Here is a 22,956-nt window from a genome sequence, read left to right on the forward strand (position 1 = left end):
TCGGTTCCTGTTTACAAACCATTCTAAAGGATAAAACGAAAGTATAACAAGATAACACCAACTTTCAAGCTGTGCAAATCATTGATTTGTTCATTATTGACCATACAAAAAAAAAATTAGATTCTATGTTCATGGGTGCCCTGGGTTAACATCTTCACCAATTTTTCAGTTTTGTGGTCATTAAAAACAAATTTACTACAGAAAATGCATTTCCTGTGCATCTCTTATTATGGCAACATGGCCTATAGGAGCTGATGTATGTGTCATTAAAGCAACCCGGGCAGTATTCTGTATTGTTAAAGATGCAGTACACATGTACTTGGTGACTGGTGTACACGTAGATACAAATGTAAATAGTTATATCTGTGTCAAGAGAAGGCAATGGTCTTGACATTGATAATTATGAGATTGATTTTGGATTTTGGACTACTTTTCCCATGAAGGAATTGAAATTTGCGCAATTTTTCATCATTTCCTTTTTCTTAATCTATGTGTCAAAGAGTTATCATTTATGACTTTGTAATTCAAAGACTTTGAAGACTCAAACCTCGGAAGCTTTTCAAGAATCAAGAACTTATTCATGCGGGTAAATCAGAAACTCCATACGAACATTCTAAAGACCACGGGTTCATCAAGATAAGGGGCTTTCTGTACAGTTATGATTTTCTGTATTCTCTTAAGTTCTGAAATTTAGATCATTTTATGTACATGTGTTCCCTATGCAACGCATATTTTTGGAAGTTTGGTTCTAGAGTAGCATTTGGCATTGAATGCTTATCTTGACTTACAAATTCAACCTTTTAGACGTATCTTTCAAATGGATGATTCCTGTGGATCCTTCTTGTTTTGGCTGCTCAGCTTCAAGCCATTCTCACATGCATGACTCTTCCTTTTCATGCATATATAAACTTTCACAGTGTTTTTCACACTAGTTGAACCAAAGTTATCTAGGAAAAATGGATCCACTGTATCCAGAAAACACCACCACCGAATGGCTAAACATATATTTAATGCAAAATGAATTTGCTGTGATAGCAAGAAAGAAATGTATTATTCTGTGTCTTCTCGCAGCTTCTTACATTTCTGTCTAGAACTGGGGTTTTTCACGTTGCATGTTCTAACTGGAGTATGAAATGGAATGAAAAAAAATTTACCTTAAACGAGTGAAAAATGGAAGAATATGGGCTTACTTGAACTGCGACAGATAAAATGCTTGGTTATTGTTGTCATTACTGACCAAGGAACTGCCTTGACATATTTAGAACTTCTATTTTGAAGTGTAGAACATCTCTTTTTGCATTGTAAAGGTCAAGGCCCTTGTCGCCGACCAAAAGGGCACCCCAAATTTGACCTTGTGGAATGTAACCATGGACTGTCGTGATAAGAACTTCAATGTATGCCCTTCTTTGATTTTATACAGGTCACTGAAGCTTAGCCATGATATAATAAGAACCTGTTGAAGCCAATATCTATTACTTCTGTTTTACGTTTATATGTCCATGCAACAACGTACGTTCCAACTTTCTCACCATTTCATTATCTATTACTTTATAATTTTTGTTATTACCATGCAATATTGACAAGAAAATAATTGCTATACTTACTGCTGCTGCACGCAGAAAATCTACTGCCACTGAGCACAAGATCCACTTACACTTGCAAATTCTATATTTTAGCATAAGTGATTGAATAACACAGTTTTTGTCTCACAGAGTGAGTCAAAACGTGTCCTCTGGCATCAAAGACCTTTGCAACTTGAAAAGCTCTTTCTGTTGCTTTCTTTACAACTAGCCATCAATTACCGTTGTGTAATTTGACTTATCAGGCCAGAAAATATACTGCAGCTGAGCTTAAGATCCACTTGTACTTGCAAATCGTATATTTGAGCAGAAAAACTGTGAACAATACTCAAAATGTGTCATCTGGCACAAAACCCCTTTCCAACATTTCATCATGCAACTTGAAAGCCTCATCTGAGTTGCCTTCCTTAAAGTAACCATCAATTAAGGTTGTGTAACTTGACTTATCAGGAATGAGCCCCTTCTCTCTCATTTTTCCAAAGATTATTTTTGCCTCCTGCATGTTGCCTTTTCTGCAAAGCCCATTGATCAGTGCATTGTGAGTAATAACGTCAGGCATTACACCAAACTCTACCATTACATTAGCCAGCCTAAAAGCTTCCGATATATTGTCTTCTTTACAATGCCAATGAATAAGTGTGTTGAAAGTTACACTATCTGGCACCAAACCAGTCTCCATCATTCTTTTTATGAGTTCTTCTGCTTTATGAACATCCCCTGCTCTACAGAGGCCATTTATCATTGAATTGTATATGACAACATTCGGTGTGATTCCTTTCTCTGACATTTCTTCACGTAGCCGAAATGCTTCTACAAAGTCTCCTTTCCTGCATAGCTCATCAATGAAAATACTGTAAGTAATATGGTTTGGAAATATATTTTTCTCCACCATAGCATTCCATAATTCTTTTGCTTTCTCCATATTCCCTTCCTTGCAGAAACCATTGATTAGAGCATTGTATGTTACAATATCTGGCTTAAGACGTCTTTCTAACATTCCATTAAACAGTGCCAGAGCCTTTTCTGCATATCCCTCTTTACAGTATCCATCAATGATGGTTGTGATAGTCACGTAATCTGGTACTAGACCTCTTTCAACCATTTCATTTAAGAGTGAATTTGCTTCTGGCAATCTCCTTTCCTTGCATAGACCATTAATCATTGCATTGTAGGTAACAACGTCTGGCATAGAACCCCTTTCTACCATTTCATCACGCAATTTGAATGCCTCACCCATGTCACCTTTCCTACAGTACCCACCAATGAGCATTGTGTAAATTACACTATCAGGAACCAAGCCATTCTGTTGCATTTTATTAAAATAATTCATTGCCTGACGCAGTAATCCTTCTTTAGAATGTACACTGATCAGCAAACTGTAAGTAATAACATCCGGAACAAGTCCACTGTCTTCCATTTCAATATAAAGCTTGGCAGCTTCCTTTGCAGTACCTTTCTTGCAGTATCCATTTATCAATATATTGTAAGTACGATTAATAGGGACCAATCCTTTTTGCAGCATTTCTTTCATAAGCTTCCTTGCTTCTTCAACATTTCCTTCTCTGCAATAGCCATTCATAAGAGCACCATATGTGAGGACATCAGGAATTAAACCCTTTTCAGACATAGTATTCAAGAAGTTGAATGCCTCACCCAGCAGACCATATCGGCAACAAGCATCAATCAAAGTATTGTAAGTTACTATGTCTGGAGAGAAGCCCTTTAATTCCATTTCGTCTAGCAAATTCTTTGCTTTCTGGAGCTTCCTTTCTTTGCACAAAGCATTCATCATTATGTTGAATGTATATACATTTATGGAAATTTTGCTTTGAAGTATTTCAGTGTAAAGTTGCCATGCCAGGTCCACCCAACTAGCCTTGACCAGTCCCCCAAGAAGACTATTGCAAGCAATTATCGATGGCAAGAAGCCAGAATTCCGGATTCTGTGAAAGGCCTCTGTGGCTTCTCTCATCCTCTTAGCCTGTACATAGGTTCTGATCAAGAGATCAAACACCAGTGGATTTGAATTACAATTCTTGTAAGTATTCACCAAAGCATCCACAACTAGAGACGTTGAAACTCCACTCTTTCGCACCATGCGAAGCAACAAAGACTGAGCATCTGCCAACTTCCTACCCTTGGTTAATATATGGATCATGGCACTTAGGGATTGGGCAGTGTTCTGGTAGTTCTGCTGTTTTCCAACCCAGCAAAAGAATCTAAGACCCAACTCTGCATTGTCCTTACACTTATACAAAACATTGATCATAACTAGTGGGCTCAATAGATGACCTATCTGCTGCAGATCCCCCCAGTTTTCCAGCCTTAAAAAGCTGTAAAAATTTTCAATAAGATGACTATCACATGAAGAGGGACAGTTGTCCTCTATAACTTGAAATCTTAACCGATCTGCTATGGCTTCGTTTACTATAATTGTTTTGGTGCTGAAGAAATGGACTTGGGTCACTGTTCTTGAATTTTCTATCATGTGCATAAAATAGGTATTTCGATGACAAAGATCATTTTGATAAAGAACAAGTAGTTTACTACAAATGAGATGCCTAGTTCTATCCAACTCTCTTGTTAACCTTCTAATGAGTGTCACCATCTTCTTGACTTGAACTGTATTTGTTTACTAGATACGATCAACGATCAAGCATTTCTATGAAGATAAGTCGAACTAAATGCAGTTAAAACCCATGTTTTTCTCTGCTGTTCTTGAAGTAGTTAATGACATGCTTTAAACATCGGTAATCTATTCTAACCAACCATGCTTGATGTGACTTACTTGGAGATATGTGTTTGTGCAAAGAAGCCACATTTCTCACTGACTTTCAAATTTGCTTCTCACTGAGTTTTCAAATTTGCTCCACTAGTCAAGGAGACACTTTCCCTTTATTAACTATTTCCCTTTCTAACTAATCACATTAACGACTCATAAACATACTCCAGCATTATTAGGATTCCATTTTCAGCAGGTATGGACAGATTAGCACCTCCTCTATCCCTGTCCGAATAATCAAGGGAACTTATGAAACAAGGAAGAACCACTGGACATGTTTTCTCTGTTGTCCTTGAAGTAGTTAATGACATGCCTTAAACATTGGTAAGCTATTCTAACCAACCATGCTTGATGCTACTTGCCTGGAGATATATGTCTGTGAAAAGAAGCCATAGTCCTCACTGAGTTTTCAAATTTGCTCCACAAGTCAAGGAAACACTTTCCCTTAAAACTATTTACCCTTTTAACAAATCGCATCAACGACTCAAAAACACACTCCAGCATTATTAGGGTTCCATTTTCAGCCTCCTCTATCCTTGTCCGAACAATCAAGCGAACTCACGAAACAAAGAAGTGGTGGTTCCATTAAAGCTCATCAATTTGCATCAGTATCTTTACGGAAAGCTGGCCTTGCCAAGATTCGACTCACAGCGACCTCACACTTCCTGGGATTATGACCTTAGTAACTCATACTTAGTTCATCTCACAGAATTTGAACAAAATAATTCAACCCAAATTTATGTGAGTTTAGCCCTGCCAACTAGTATGAACAAACAATGTGTATACACCCTCAACGGATTAATTGCCTTGTTAGGGCTAGGCTTAAGTCACCTGTAATCCCGCGCTGCAAACAGAGCGTAAACTAATCCATTCTCTACGAAGATTTGGATATGTCCAATCTAATCGGTGGTTATGGATTAAGTTGAAAAAGAACAAAATGAACCAATTGAGCACCCTAAAACTCTGTACACCTGCGAAACTCATGGAAAATGAAGAAATCGTTCTTGTGTTAATGTTTAATAATAATACTGATTATGGGTACTTGCAGGGAATCTGAAACCTCGTCGAAGATGGAAAATTTACCTTATTGAACAGAAGCTGCTTGCTAAGTATGCCCATTTGCTAACTTTGCCTGGTCTCTACGTAATCCCTCCCCTGAGGAGACCCTGCACTCATACATGAAAAAGGTGTCAATAGGTCTTATAGCGTGAGGGATTAAGGCTTCCCACGCCGTTTCTGATGTCCACAGTAACAAAGAAAATTATTTGCTCAGATCTATGTATTGTATTATTGCTTGACAATAAAAATAACATTCTTATGGTTATTTTGACTTTTCTATATGACCATAAGACTGCAAAGGTTTAAGGAATGGGATCATTCAAAAACTTCATAAAACCCGAGGTAAAAACCTAACTTAAATTATTTTTCACCTTATTATTTAAATATATTATTAAAATAAAAAAAAAGAATGAAATAAATTAAAATTAATTTGAGTAATTTTTAAGTGTGATCTTTTGGAAAGTTTTTCTGATTTAATTTGTTTAGAATTAGTAAGGATTCATTAAATCACAAATTTAAAAGGTGAACTCTTCACAATCAAAGTAATCTAAGATTTTTGAAGGTGTTGAATCCATATATGCAATCAAAAAGCTAGTTTAAACAACACAAATCAAGATTTGGCCACAAGTTTTCGAAGGTGTTGAATTTATATATGCAATCAAAAAGCTAGTTTAAACAACACAAATCAAGATTTGGCCACAAATTTTTCATTGGATTTCCACCATAAATCCACATGAAACTCCAAAAAATAGTACTTAAATTCTACTCCAAATGAATTTGGTATTATATTCATTTATTATGTTATAATTTTATTTATATTACTTAAATTGATTTGATTTAATCATTGGAGTAGATTTGTCACTCAAGATTTGGCCGCAAATTTTTTCATTGGATTTCCACCATAAATCCACATGAAACTCCAAAAAGTAGTACTTAAATTCTACTCCAAATGAATTTTGTATTATATTCATTTATTATGTTAAAATTTTATTTATATTACTTAAATTGATTTGATTTAATCATTGGACTAGATTTGTCACTGGGTGCAGTTTAGTTGGTGATCGTTGTGGTATGATATGAAGTATTGTGTAAATTAAAAGATCCGAGGTTCAAATCCACTTGAAGTGACCTATTGTGTAAACTAAGAGATTTGGGGTTCAAATCCCCTGGAAGTAACGTGGTCTATGGAGAGGAGTATAGGTCGTAGAACCCGGAGGTAAAGTAGTAGCAATCATAATTGACCACATGTCACGAGAGCATGAGCCCAACCTAGTTGTCGATTTCTCTGGCTACAAAAAAAAATGATTGGGGTAGATTTGTTATTTTTCTCATTTGGATTTAATTTTAAAATTAAATTTTTGTTCATTGTGATAAGGCTAAAAGTGTGACCTCCAAAACATGGGTGTTTTTATATGTCTCAACCCTTGCCAAGTCATAAGTTTCATGCTAGGCACTAGATTGCAAGTTGGCACTACCCTAGGGTTCATATTAGCAACTAACTAAACTTAAACCACCTAGACCTCTCTCAAATAATTCCTACCAATTACCAATTCCCTTAAATTTATAGAATAATAATAATGTTTCTCATAGTATACTATAAAAGGAACATCTTGTCACACCAACATAGATTGTAATCTTGATGCAATAAACATCAATGAGATCAAAAATATATCTAAAAGGAACATCTTGTCACACCAACATACCTTGTGATCTTAATGCAATGAACATTGATGAGGTCAAAAATTTATCTAAACTTCATATGCTAAATAAATCTTTAATTAAAATAAAACTATTTTAATATTGATGAATGTCGATTTTTTTAATAATTTCATGTATATATGAAGATAGACACAAAAAAATCCTTAAGGTTAGTTCTTTTCTTCTCTCGTAGCAAAAATATGTATGAAAATTGTTAGAGCATAAACTTAGGTTATGGATGAATGTCATTTCTACAACATTGTAATACCATAAAGTTTAAGCAAGGCATTGTAATTGCAACACATGGGAGAAGTATAAGAGTGATGTGGCCCTAGTCCCGAGGTTGTGGTCCAATAGCTACTTGTGGAGGTTTGGTTCCCACAAGTCTTGCAGTCCAATCCCGACTAGGACTATGTATGCCCAAGAGCTGCTCTAGGCACAATTTCTTCAATTGAAAAAAAATAAGAGTGATGTGGCGCTATATTAATTCCAATAAAATTGTATTACAATATGATCTGTAAACTATCATTGATACTCCATTTGGTAGCTTGTCACAACAAATTTGATAATATAATATGAAATATATACCATGAAGGTTAAATTTCGTGAGACTCCATATTTGTTAATTATTGATTCTTTGCTTATGCATGAAATATGTTATGAAACCAGCTCACAAAAAGATAGAAAAGATAGATCAATGACTTCGAAATAAGCCTCTTCGAGGGGGCAACCTCCTTTACATTACACAAAAGAACAATTCATGGATGATACAAATGACAAAACCTCCTTTCTATATATAGGAGTCTAAGGGGTCACAATATAATCAAAGCCGACATAACAATAATAATATAAGGGCACAAAAATAACAATAGTGGGCTTCTATGGGGCATAATAATAACATTATGAGGACAACAGGGGCACAACAATAATAATAAGGGCTACAATGACAATAGTAATGGGGGAATCACTAGTATTGTAGGGACCTAACATGCCCCTCTCCTTCAAAAAAGTGTTGTCCTCAACGCTTGAGTAGTTCTGGATGCTTCTGTATAAAATTCTCATCCCTCCCATGTGGAATCTTCAGTGGGTAAGTTCTTCCACTTGATGAAATACTCTGAAATTGATCGATTTCGTAACTGTTGAGTTCTTGTTTCTGTGACTGCTTCAGGTTCCAATATGATTTTTCCTTCCTCATCAAGTTCTGGCAATATTGTTTGAACTAGGAGCTTGTCACCTATAACCTTCTTTAAGCATGAAACATGGAAAACTGGTTGCACTGGGGAAGCTATAGGAAGCTCCAATTTGTATGCCATAGTACCTATATTTTGCAACAACTTGTACGGACCATAATACTTTGGTAATAATTTATTATCCTTCTTAGCTTGCTTGAGGGACATTTGTTTATATGGTTGTAGCTGTAGGAATACCCAATCACCTACATCAAAACTTATTTCGTTGTGATGTTGATCTGCTTGTTGATTCACTCTATTTTGCGCCAAAGTGAGGTTATCCTTTAAGAGTTGGAGAACTTGTTGTTGATGCTTGATGTGATCTTCCACTGTTTAAACCTTAGAATTTTCTCTTAAATATGAACTGATGGACGGTGGATGATATCCATAAAGTGCCATAAATGGCGACATTTTTGTTGCAGTATGGAAGGAAGTGTTATACCACCATTCAGCCAGACGCAACCATTTGACCCATTGTGTCTGTTTATTAGATACAAAGCAACAAAGATATCCTCTCAAACATTTGTTTACTATCTCAGTTTGCCCATAAGATTGAGGATGATAAGATGAGCTATGAGCTAAATGATTACCAAGACAAGAAAATACTTTTGTCCAAAAATTTCCAGTGAAAATGGGATCTCTGTCGCTTATAATAATATTTCGGTTTCCATGTAGCTTTTGAATTGTTTCCATAAATGAAGTAGAAACTGACTCACTTTAAATGGATGAGATAATGCACAAAAGTGTGCATAATTGGTAAGTTTGTCAACTACCACCATGATAACACGCTTTCCTTCGGACTTGGGTAAACCTGTGATAAAATCCATTGAAACCTCCTCCCAAAGTTGGCTTGGAATGGATGAAGGTTGTAATAGACCTGGGGCCTTAATTGTTTCAACTTTATTTTGTTGGCAAACCAAACATTCCGCCACAAACTTTTGAATATCCGATTTAAGGCCACCCCAAAAAAGTTCCTTCTTAACCTTTTTAGAAATCCTGAGTGCCCTCCTAAGGGAGAGGTGTGCAATTCCATAAGAATATTTTGTTTGAGTTGGGAATTCTTACATATGTATAAGCGATCTTTGTACCATAATGAATCATTTTTCCAAATAAATATATCAGATATACTGGTATCTTGTTGTAACTTTTGAGTGAGTGCCCACACTTCTTCGTCATTCTTCCATTCATCCCTTGCTTCATTTATCCAATCTGGTTGGATAATAGAAATGGCACAAAGAAATGCTTCCACATCCTCATCCTTTCTTGAGAGTGCATTTGCCACAACATTTTGCTTCCCTTTTTTGTAGATGATTTCAAAGTCATAACCCAACATCTTTGCGACCCATTTTTGTTGCTCTTTTGAAGATAATCTTTGTTCTAAAAATTATTTAAGACTATCATGATCTGTTTTTACCTTGAAGTGTCTCCCCATTAGGTAGGGTCACCATTTCTTAAGTGCATGTAGTATTGCCAACATTTCCTTCTCATAAATAGCTTTTTGTAAATACTTTCCTTTGATTGTATGACTTTCGAAAGAAATGGGTCTTTCTTCTTACATTAAAACAACATCAATTCCATTTCCTGAGGCATCACATTCCACAATAAAGGTTTTTGTGAAGTCCAACGTAGCTAAGACCGGTGCTTGGCACGTTGCCTCTTTAAGATGTTCAAAGGCCTTCATTGCTTCTGGAGTCCATGAAAATGCATCTTTCTTTAATAATGTTGTTAGAGGTGTTGCTATTCAACCATAATTATTAACAAACTTGCGATAATACCCTGTCAACCCGATAAATCCTCGCATATGCTTTATGGATGTGGGATTTTCCCTTCCGTAATGGTTTTAATTTTTCTAGGGTCCCTTAACACCTTCATGAGATATAATATGACCTAGATATTCCACTTCTTGTACTCCAAAGAAACATTTGGATAGTTTTGCATATAATTGTTTCTCCTCCAATAGTTTGAGCACCCTGTCAACATGTTGAACATGATCCTTCCAAGACTTGTTGTAGATTAGTATATCATAAAAAAATACTAACACAAATTTTCTAAGGAAGGGTTTGAAAATGGCATTCATCAAACCTTGAAATGTAGAAGGTGCATTGGTAAGGCCAAAAGGCATGACCAAAAATTCATAATGACCCTCATGAGTTCTAAATGTTGTTTTTAGAATGTATTCTATCTTCATTCTGATTCGTGATATCCTGAACGAAGATCCAACTTGGGGAAGTAAATTGATCCAATAATTCATCAATGACAGGAATGGGAAATTTATCTTTAATAGTGAGCTTGTTGAGCTCCCTATAATCCAGACACATGCGCCATGATCCATCCTTCTTGTGAACCAATACTACTGGAGCAAAGAAATAACTTTGACTAGGTTGAATTATACTAGCCTCTAGCATTTCTGCAACCATACATTCAATTTCACTCTTTTGGGCATAGGGATATCTGTAAGGCCTGATGTTTGGAACACCACTTCTTGGAATCAAATGAATAGCATGATCATGGTCACAAATAGGTGGGAGGCCTTTAGGAGTCTCAAATACCTTGGAATGATTGTCCAAGACTTTTTGGAGATCTGGAGAAATAGATGATTTCGGATGTGGGAACCTCTAGCGAACATAATTGTGGAATTACGCCTCGTTATTCTTCCTTTAGAAGCTTTGTCACTCTGTTAGAACTGATTATCTTTCCCGGTTTCCCTGCGATACCCCTTAATTCAACTTCCTTTCCTTATGAAGAAAATTTCATGAAAAGTTCTTGAAAATTAAAAGCTATTGTACCTAAGGATTGTAGCCATTGGACTCCTAGTACAACATCAGCACCACCCATTGGAATGGAAAGCATTGGGTTATTCAATACATATTCTCCCATGGATAGCTTGATATTATGGCACTTTCCAGAGCAATTTATGGTTCTTCCACTTGCAACCATCACTTGACACTCTAGTGCTAGGTATAGGAAGCAATTCAATTCCTTGGCTATCTTACAATGAATAAAATTATGGGTACTGCCCGAATCAATCAACACTATTACCTTTTTCTTCTTGATATGTCCTTCTATCTTGATAGTTTGAGGAGTGGTAATTCCGGCCAATGCATTACAAGATATGGTCGAATTCAATTCTTCTTTCTCTAGGGTTTGTTCCTGGTGTATATCCTATTCTTTTGATGTTTCTTGTTCCTTTTATTCCTCCTCTTCACAATTTACGTAAAATAATTTCTTCTCAGCACACTTATGACCTTTAGTGTATTTGTTATTACAACTGTAACAAAGCTCTTTTGCTCTTTCTTCTTCCAATCGTTGTGGTGTCAACCTTGTAGGTTGTGGAAGGATAGGGGAAACAACACTTCCATCTTTATAATTGTGAGTGGTAGGTGTCCTTGTTGCCATAATTTTGCTTTCCATTTTTCTTGCCAATGTGAATGCCTTCTCCAATGAATCAGGTTCCCAAAGGCGAACCTCATGTTGGATGTTATCCTTTAAAGTCCCTATGAACACATCAATCATATGCTCCTCTGGAATATCTTTTACCCTTATATTCAATTTTTGGAAGTTCTCAATGTGCTCCATCATTGAACCCTCTTGTTTGAGAATTATCAATTGGCTAAAAAAAGTGTTGCTTTCTGTATCCTCATAATGTGTTATCATTTCATCTGTAAAAATTGCCCAAGTGACAATTTGTTTATGAGAGCAAAGCCATCGATACCATACAAACTAATTTGGTTCCAAATATAAAGTTGCAATGCGTACCTTTTGTGTGTTTTGCACATTATGGAGATCGAAATATTGCTCCATTTGTAGTATCCATGTTACGGGATCCTTGCCATCAAACTTCCTCATATCGATCTTTGGAACATGGTTGGTCTTTGATTCAATGTTAGAGTCTATGAAATCATGATTAACATTTATTTTGTTCTCATCATGAGTTTCCTTTACTACCCTTTCACCATTAGTAAGCATTTCTTGTAGAAACTTTGTCAAATCTGTCTTCAAATCTTCCATGTTGCCTTTAAGTTTTTCTTCTAAACCATCCATCTTAGCTTCCACACCTTTCTTTAAACCATCCATCTTAGCTTCCATGCCATCCATATTAGCTTCCATGTCATTCATATTAGCTTCCACGCCATTCATCTTAGCTTCTACGTCTTTCTTTAAATCATCCATCTTAGCTTCCATGTCATCCATCTTAGCTTCCACGTCTTTCTTTAAACCATCCATCTTAGCTTCTGTTACTTTTTGTGAGAGTGAATTTTGTTGCACTTGGTCTCATAATTTTGATATATCAAGTTGCATTTCTTCCTCTTCTTCATGAGTCCTGCTAGAGATTTCATGTTTCTTACTAGGTGTTTCCATTTTCTTTCTTCGGGGCATCAACTAATGATAATTATGCTTCACTATGCCCTTTGAATTCCTTCAAACTAATTTTTCAAACCAAACTTATGCAAAATTTTAAAAAAACTACAAACATTTTTTTTCGCTTTGTAGGAGCTCGATATTGTATTTGATGTATCTCTGAAATTTCGGATCTCCAAGGTCTGAAATTGCGAACTATGGTATCCCTCTGAGTCCTCTTTCCAACATCATAAGTCTGATCGAAATTGGATTCTCCAATAAAGTGTTATGTCCAATCTCCCAAGATGACCTGATTATACACTTTTTCGGTAAAATAACTTGTACGAAGTGCCATGTGTCATTGTTTCAACCTTCGGACCTTAAAATGATGTGCATAAAACTGTAGTCCGTCCTCTTTCTATAACTTCTTACGAAATTTCAATATGATACTCAAAGAGAAAGTTACGACGATTTTCCCAAGGTCACCTGTTTGGGATGTAATTTGGGAGCCTGCAAAAACCCTAACTTCCTTGGATCATGTATCCAAAAATTTAGCGAGACAAGATCTGAAATTCGGACCCGAGGATCATCGAGATTTTGGTCAAATGGTTTTTTTTTTAGCTTCTGAAGCATCACAACAAAAAAGTTATAGTGAAAATTCCGCGGTGTCCTGTTTTGGAGCAGTGAAACCCTAGAATCCAAACCTCTGATACCAAATGTAATGAAACCAGCTCACAAAAAGATAGAAAAGATATATCAACGACTTAGAAATTAGCCTCTTCAAGGGGGCAACCTCCTTTAGATTACACAAATGAACAATTCTTGTATGATACAAATGACAAAACCTCATTTCTATATATAGGAGTATAAGGGGTCACAATATAATCAAAGTCGACATAACAATAATAATATAAGGGCACAAAAATAACAATAGTGGGCTTCTATTGAGCACAATAATAACAATATGGAGACAATAGGGGCACAACAATAACAATAAGGGCTACAATGACAATAATAATGGGGGAATCACTAGTATTATAGGGACCTAACAAAATAAATAAAATGTGGAAAATATAGAACAAAATTATAGTCACACACTATCGACAATGAACACAAGGATTTGCTTTAGTAAACCCTTACAGGAGAAAACCTAGCTAGAAGGTGAGCCACTTCTATACTCTCTTTTCTTTCTTGGAAATCATACAAGTACAAAGGAGAAGGCACGATCTATAGAGTTACCTAAGACTTCAGGCCAGTTAGGATATTACAAAACACTAAAACCCCCTGTTATGCTCTCTAACACCCACTCCTAGTTGCTTTGATCTACTATGGAACAAAATACAATAGTACAAAATGGAACCCCTTCTCCTCCTAGTGGCCCAATTTTAACATAGATTGATAGCCAATTAGGGGTTAGATTTGACTCCTCCAACTCTCAACTAGAGTTACAAATTTGGCCCTTCTAGAATCTTCTTCATAGTCCACGTGTGGTTAGCCCCTTTTGTATGAGTAATGGGGGCTAATGTGGCATTCTCTCAAACCATGGTGGTCAACCTTAAAAGTCAACTTCTAGGATGCATAATTTTTGCATATGAACTTCGATTGACATATTTCTTGCACCGTTGTAAAGGTCTCTAATATAGTTCCCAAGGGTATAACACAACCAAGAGTTTTTCAACCCAAAAAAAATCATTTAATGTCTCAAAATGATTGTGAAAGTTACAAACCTCAATTTTCCAAACTACGACCCATTGGTAAAATTGACCCTGCAAGCTAATTTTTCCAATTTTTCCACTCTAAAAGTATCAATATAGATAACAAATAATATAATGATCTAATCCAGATCATACCTCCTCATTTTTTGGAGGTTTTTGGTTCCTAAAATATTTTTTTGAATGATGTGAGGAAATTTTTCTTCTACCTTCTCCCTCAAGTACCATTTTGCTTTTTCTGGAATTTTTCCTTTCAACCAAATCTTCCAAAGGTCATGTTGCCCATGTTTTGTAGTTATGGACATATTCTACAAGACTATATCCTCTGCTAACTCTACCTGAGAAATTGGCTCTAAGTCCTTTATGGAAGGTAGGACCTTCCCCTCCTCCTGATCTATTGTTGACTCTTAGTTTTGCTGTGCTAATTTCAACTTCATATTTAAAAATAACTACTTATCAATTGCTTCATGTGCATAGTTTCCTTTTTGGTGTTTGTGAATGAACGGGTAAATTTATGTCAAGTTTTATGTTAAATTCATGAGCAAAATAGCATGAAAGTAAAGTGTTGAACAACAACAAACCATCAAAATGAACACTTAACACAATGTTTTGATGAAGGAATTCACCCCTCCTGGGCTACATCTCCTTGGTCCAGCTTCCATGGCTTGGGCCTCTGTATTAGCTCAAAATGGAAAAATTGTTGTTTACAATGCTCTACTACTCCTGAAACTTGCTTCAATGTGCTAAGAACATCAAAATAATCTAGGAACACCTTTTCCTAATCCCAATTTGGTCGAATTTTGCAAAATTTATGGCCAAAACTGTTTCTCCTAGTAAAACTCCACTAAAACTGGAGGAACTCCAGTTAGTCCTGCTAAACTGGAGGAATCTTTGGATTTTTCAAATCCGCTAACTTCTCCGCCAAGCTAAACTGCAGTTAATTAAGTTAAGCGCAATTTAATTAATGTTAAACCTAGATTAGCGCATTTAAACGCGTAGTTAGGCTAACCGTTAGCATAAATGTTGGCAGTCTTCGTTGAAGATGTCACATGGGTGGTAAATGCCACGGTTATCATTAAATTTATGGTTTGTTGGCCGTTGGTTACGTGTTACTGGTCACATGGGAAGGTAACCGCTAATGGTTTTATCCCGGAACTTTGCCAACATAACGTTTAAATATATATTGAGACCTATAACGGTTAAGTCACAAGCGGTGGTGTAGTGGTAGAACGTTGGCATTGTGCTGGCGAGGTCATGGGTTTGACTCCGCCGAACTTCCCATAAAATTTTACACTACAGCGTGCCGATACCCAGCCTTTGGGGAGGGACACGTGGCGGTCTCCGGCCTTGCCACATGTCCCCTCCTTATTGGTCCACCTCCGACCAATCAAAATGAACCAAATCACCAACCTGCAAACCCATAGAAATGTGCCACTTGGAGAAACCTGATAGGCAATTAACCACCCTTTGACCCTACTAAGTCACCTACCACGTCAGTAGTACGGACTGCTGACTGTGCAATGACTGTACCTTTTTTTTGCAAAAAATCTTCTATTTTGCAAAGTGAACAGAACGTGATATCTTCCTCATACGAACTCCGTTTTGAGTGAAATGAATTGTGTTTGGATCATTTCACCAAGATGGACACGGTTTTTCAGGTTTTGGTCGATTATGAGAACTTTTATTTTTGAGCTAAATATTGAGCACCTGATCATTCCTCCCCACTAGAAGCCTTTTGGACCCCAAAATATACTATCAATTGTTCAACAGGTGAGGGTATATCTCCCTCACCTTCTCAATCTGCAACTATTTGGCCCTAGAAGGCTTTTGTCCCTTGAGTCCCACCCTAAGGTGTTCGACATTCCCTCTCTTTGAAGTTTTGGTTCTTTTGTCAAGTGTGAGATTTTGTTGAAGTTCATCAAGATATTCTGGTGAGAAATCATCTATTGATGGCAGCTGAACATGCTCTTCTTGATCATCAATCAAAAGAGGCTCAAACAATCTCTGATTCTCAACATTAACAACAAAGTATATTTGCATATAAGGAGGCAAATCTAACTTAAATGCATTATTACCAATCTTTTCCATAATTTTAAAAGGACCGTAACGGATTGGCTTCATCTTTTTACCTTTTCCTTGAAGTCACTCTTTGCTAATATATAACCAAACTTCATCTCCAACTTGAAATTTATGATCGACACAATGTTTTTCATGCCTTGCCTTATAGCTTCTCTAACTCTTTTCAAGTTGTTCTTGCATTGTGTGATGTATCAACTGAATTTGCTCAATGAACTTCCTTGCCTTATCAATGTCGTTATGACCATCAATGGCGACATATTTCTCAAATATGAAGTCTAATGGTGATCTTGGCAAGTACCCAAAACATGCCTCAAATGGCGGTGTGTTTGTGGAAGAATGCTTTGCCCTATTGTATGCATGTTGTATGTAATGCAACTATTCATCCCACAACTTGGGATGTTTGTTGCAATATCCTCTAAGAAGATGAATGACTATCCTGTTGACCACCTTGGTTTGCAAATGAAAAGTTGTACTCTTCTTCAACTTATTATCCATCATGTCCCACAAATTTGACCAAAAATTCCCAACAAATCGAGAATCTCGATCACTTACAATCGAAGTAGGAAGACCAAAATGAACCCAAATATTTTGGAAGAAAAGATGAGCTGTTTGTTCAGCTGTAATTTCCTTTTTACATGGTGTTAGAATACACATCTTGTTGAACCTGTCTACAACTACATACAATTAATCATGACCTTTCCTTGACAATGGAAGACCTCCTACAAAATCCATTGAGATACTCCCCCATGGACATGAAGGTACTGGAAGTGGAGTGTACAATCCTAGTTTCCTATTGTTAGGCTTACTTGTTGCACACAAAGAACATCCTCTAATGAAGCGAGATACATTATCAAACATGTGTGGCCAATAAAAATACCTTTGGATATTTGCTACTGTCTTGCCTACACCAAAGTGTCCAGCAATCAATGAAGTGTGTGCCGCCCTTATGATATTGTTTCTTTCTCGCTGTGGAATACATAACTTGCCCAAGTGATAGAACAAATTGTTATGTACATGGTAATATAACTCTTCAATTTGGTTTCCTTGCCTCAAGATTGCATACACATCTCAAAAGTCATTATCATATGCATATTGCTCAATATGACTTTCATGTAAAACGGAATTGTGCTTGAGTAAAATAGATGAATTTACAATAGGCCTAGAAAGCATATCAGCTACCTTATTGTAGATTCCCTTTTTGTACTTGATAACCAAATGAAACTGTTGTAGAAAATCCATCCATCTAAAGTGTCGTGATTGCTGCAACTTTGACTGTGACTGTAAGTACTACAATGGTTGATGGTAGGTATGGATAATGGTCTCCTTCCCCATCAAGTAGTGTTTCCATTTTTTGACACTTTGTACCGATGTGTAAATTTCTTTGTCATAAGTGGGATAGTTAGTCACAACTCCATTAAAAATTTCAGAATGAAATTAAATAGGCTTACCATGTTGCATAAGAAATTCTCCCATGGCGTAATCACTAGCATCTGTTTGAATCTCAAATGGTTGTCTAAGATCCAGAAGAGCCAATACCAGTGTTGAAATGATCTTTTGTTTTAAAGCATCAAATGCTTTCTATTGTACATCTCCCCAATGGAAGACTTTCTTGACACTAGTCAATGAATGTAGTGGAGCTGCAATGGAAGAAAAATTAGCAATAAAGTTCCTCCAATATTGTGTTTCCCCAAGAAAGCTTCTTACCTCTGTAACTGTATTAGGCTTGGGCCAATTCAAAATGACCTCAACCTTAGAGGGGTCTATCTTCAGCTTACCTCCTCCAAAAATGTGTCCAAATACACTAAAGAAGTCTTGCCAAATTCACACTTCGACATCTTTAAAAACAATTGTTCTTTTCTCAAGACATCAAGTACTTTGTTCACATGCATGACATGTTCATCTATGGATTTGTTGAATGTGAGAACATCATCTAAGTAAACAATTACAAAATCATCTAGAAATGGTCTCAATACATCATTCATAACTCTCATGAAAGTAGTTGGAGCATTTGTAAGACCAAAAGGCATAAAAAGCCACTCAAATAATCCTTGTTTAGTTTTAAATGTGGTTTTCCAAATGTCCTCTTCAGCTATTCTAACTTGATGATAACCACTTCGTAAGTCTAAATTAGTGAAATAATTTGCATACCTCAATTGATCAAGCAAATCATCAATTCTTGGGAGTGGATTATGGTTCTTTACCGTTATTTTGTTCAGTGCACATAAATACATACACATGTGCCAAGACCCATCCTTCTTTGGTACCAAGACAACGAGTGAACCACATGGTGAAGTAGATGGGTGTATGATACCTTTGTTCAGCAATTCTTGAATTTTCTTTTTGATTTCCATGCTCTCCATAACCGACATGTGATACATGCCAATGTTTGGAAGTGGAACATCTTACTGCATCTGTATCTCATGTTGAATTCCCCTCTTGGGAGGTAACCCCTTTGGCTCCCGAAACATCTCGCCATGTTTGCTTACCACATCAATCAAATCAGATTTTAGCTTATCATCACAACCTTCAAAATATTCATAATCAATATCATTATTTTTCTTGATCATGAAAATCACAAAATTTTTACTTGCATTTACTAGTCTCGTCATCTTCCCTGCATTAACAAAGAAATATTTAACTTTTTTTGATGGGCTCTCACAATATACTCCACTCCATCCTTAAGCAATAGGTATTTATTCTCATGGAAATAAAATTCTGTTTTCCTATCATACAAATGAGGACTTCGCAAAATGATTCCTGAGATGTCAAGTGGAACTACATCTAACTCAACTTCATCAATGAATTTTTCAGTAATGGAAAACTTGATTAAGCATTTCCTTGTAACCTACAAATTTGCATTATTGACTATCCAACCCAAGGGATATGGCTTGTGATGAGGTATAGTTTCAAGGCTAAGCTTTTTGACCAAGTCTTCTAAAATTAAGTTCGATTATGACCCACTATCAAATAATTCATCAATCTTTGTATGATTTGAAATTACCCTTACATGGAACAACTCTATTCTTGATTCCTCATTTGGAGTGTTTTTGTGACTATGTGAGGAACTAGTGCTTACAACAACTTATTTTCCTTTTGTGACGATGGCTGAAATCTTGGTCTCATCACCAGAATCTGATCCAAGATCATGTTGTGTGGTAGCGGTCGTCTTTTGTTTTCCCATATTTTTTGGTTTCTTAGACCTTAGTTCGGGATGTAATTTCAAACAATAGGTTTCATCATGCCCTACTTTGGAACAATGTTGGCATATAGTTTTCTCTCCTTCTTTCTTCACACATGCAATCTTCTTTCCCTTCCATTTTCCAGCCTTCTCTTTCTCCTTACCCTTGAATGGCTTCTTCTTACTAATCTCTTCTTGGATGTTCTTTCCTCTTGCTTCAAGGTGCGTGGCTTGCACACATACCTCATCCGAATTGCTTGGATTGAACATAAGGATAGTATGTTTTAAGTAGGAATGTGAACCCGCAATATATTTCAACAGTTTATCTCGGGAATTCAAGTTTACTCCTAACAACAAAGCCCTCTTCCTAAACTCCTAGGTATAGTCTTGAACTGTTTGGCCCTTGAGTTGCCTATAATTTTTCCAACTCATAATGGTTTTTTGCATATAGGCTAAACGGTAAAATTGTCTTTTAATTGCATAAACAAATTCAACCCAAAAAATGGATATCTTACCATGAATTCACATTTCCTCTTGAGTCTTTGCTTCCTACCAGACTAATGCTTCTCCTTCTAGCCTCAATCAATCCAACTAGATCTTTATGTCATCTTCTTGAAGGTTCTGAATTCTGAAATAAACCTCCAATTTTCGAATCCAATTGTCTAACATTTTTGCATTCACCTCACCATTGTACATATGAAGTTCAAACTTAATGTCCAATTTGAGTAAGGGATTTTTTTCCTTTGGGTTTTTTGGATGAGTATGAACATTTTTTGTGGTGGAAGTGGAAGATGATGTTGTTTGAGATGATGAGGATGATGAAGATGATGAGGAAGATGAAGATGGTGGAGATGGAGGAGGATTTCCTCCATTACCCTTTGAATACTTCTTTTCATCTTTTTTATCTCCTGAGCTTCCTTCTCCATGTGGGAGTTTAGAACTCTCTCCAGCCATTCTAGTATTCCTCTCTTCATAGATGACTCTAATCATGTCAGTTAAGTCATAGAAAGCTTTCTTAAACGCTTCGTCTTCTGAAAGACCTTCAGTCTCTCTTACTCCAGACATGATGGATTTGGATTCAAGCTCATCTTCTGGTACTGCTTGTACCTCCTCAATCTCAATTGAAGGTCAAACTTGAGGTGTTTCAAGTGCAACTGGGATTGGAACTTTGCATGGAGGTTGTGGCCTTGTGGCTCTCCTTCTTCTGGGCATTACCTCAAGAGTTGCAAAATTTGTTTTTAACCATAAATTTTACCCAGTGATGTGATTTCAAGATAAGGCTCAGTCTGTAATTCCCTGAGAAAAACCTCAGAGCCAGTGTTCTGTTTTTTGTTGCTGCATAGACCCACATTCCAATCAAAAGCACAAAGAATTTAAAGATGGAGACCCCAGCAACCTTGAATGTCACTCCTCTCAATGCACCCCACAAGGAATGGAATCACTACCTTTGGCTGATAGGGATTATCTAATCCAAGACTTGGTTGGTGACAAAAACCACCTGCAGACCTTTAGTGAGCTGAGGAACAGTTATCTGAATAACAATGATTTTTATGGGATATGGGAATCAAATCTGCCCATATACTTCCACCCCTCTGTCAATATCTTCCCTGAGATAATTCACCTCTGCTGTGAAAACTATGAACCAACTCAAAGGGTAGTCAAATCTCATCTGGGAGCATCCTCTTTCATATAACTCCTGACTCCATAAATCAAATGCTAAACTTCAAACCAACTCAGCCTCTGTTCCCTCTTTCTATGAAATTCTTGCTTGATGAAGGTCCTAAGCTCTCCAGCTCAGAGATAACCCGAATTGCCCAAATATTTATGAGAGCAGATCGTCAGCCTACAGAGCCACCTCCTTTTCACTATGTATGGTTCAATGAAGTGGGCAAATTACTTGTTGATATGATATCTTATGTTCTGGGTTTCAAGACAAGTGAACATATTGATGAAACTATATTGGTCTTACTGTTCGCATTTACCCCAGGGCAGCCCCCTGCTATCAAATACAATTATGCCAAATTCATTGCCAACAAGATACATGACCAACTATTAAATCTAGATAGGGAGGGAGTCTTTAAGTATTCATCCTACATCTATCATCTGTTCCTGTATTATCAACCAAACTGTTTCCAATTCCCCATCAAAAGATTGGACTCTAAAGGAGAAAAGAGGTCTGTGATTTTTTGGACCTTAGTCTTTCATGAAGTCCACAACTCTCCCTACTCCTACTGTGAGTTCATTGACATGTTTGTCTATCCAGTCTCTTCTCTCCTAAAAAGAACTCCTCCTCCTAGACTATCTTATGATATGCAGAAAATATTGCATCTCTCAAAAAACTACAAAATAGGTGACTGGTACTTTTACCAGAATCACACTTTCATCAGGATATATTGCTGTGAGCTGTGCCCCTACAGGCTGCCAAGATATGTGCCAATGAGATTGTTTGCCTTGGAATATTACAGGCAATTTATCAATTCAGATTTTACTCATTTCCATAGCACCAAGAAAAAGGCTCAATTGAAATTCAAAGACCAACTAGGCCCCTATGTCATGAACAAAAAAGAAGGATGGCAAGAGGTTGATCATATATTGGGTGAAAAACTCAGATTAAAAAGGAGCTTTTGGTGGGTAGCCTATGACCCAAATGGCTTTATCAATGCAAGAAAAAAAAAATATAGGTTGTCAGCTTATGAACATTACAAAATCCCAGAAATAGAACAATTTGCCAACCAAGATGAGTGGGTAGAAGGCACACTAGTTGAACAACTCACTGAGGAAGAGATAATGGAGCAAAATATGAAAAATCTGGAAAAGACTCTTGGCTTGGATTCTTTTGGGCAGGTGTCATTCAAATTGCCATAGCAAGTCGGAGAAGGCACATCAACTACTGCAGCTTCATAAGCTGCCCAAGAAAGGACTACACCAGTAGTAGGGACAGCAAAAGGCAAGGAGATAGTAGATACAGAGCAAGAAACAATGACAGACCAACCAACTACCTCAAAGGAACAGAGTCAAGTGCAAGCCCCTCCACTACAGACAGAGGCACCACAGGTACTAGCATTACAGACTCCTCTCAATGAGGAAAGAAGCAAGAAGCGGGACAGGGAAGAAACCACACCTACAGGTGGGTCAACAGAGCAGCCAGAGGTTAAAAGGAAAAGAGTAGATCCTCTACCTAAAGAGGAAATTAGTGAAGAAATCACAGGGAGTCCAAGGAAAGAGAGGGAAACCAGCCAGCAAACATCCACCAGCTCTCACAGGCAAGAAATGGAGAGGCAACACGGTATGGAGGTGTCCT

The 22,956-nt window shown here is 36.8% G+C and overlaps 1 protein-coding gene across 1 annotated transcript; it reads right to left on the minus strand.

The window, feature by feature from the left end:
- Positions 1–1,576: 1,576 nt before the first annotated feature.
- On the minus strand, positions 1,577–5,343 carry LOC149151425 (Tetratricopeptide repeat (TPR)-like superfamily protein). The gene has a single exon (XM_089439179.1). It carries the CDS (start codon positions 4,186–4,188, stop codon positions 1,909–1,911), a length of 2,280 nt encoding a protein of 759 aa, XP_089295305.1. The 5' UTR covers positions 4,189–5,343; the 3' UTR covers positions 1,577–1,908.
- Between the last annotated feature and the right edge of the window lie 17,613 nt (positions 5,344–22,956).

This window comes from Pinus tabuliformis, chromosome 9 (assembly GCF_031772625.1).
Source record: "Pinus tabuliformis cultivar Carrire ecotype Pingquan chromosome 9, CPIR1, whole genome shotgun sequence".
NCBI classification, from domain to species: Eukaryota; Viridiplantae; Streptophyta; class Pinopsida; order Pinales; family Pinaceae; genus Pinus; species Pinus tabuliformis.

What these genes read in the sequence shown, in the direction of transcription:
- LOC149151425 (XM_089439179.1), bottom strand. Translation starts at nt 4,188, where the DNA reads ATGGTGACACTCATTAGAAGGTTAACAAGAGAGTTGGATAGAACTAGG.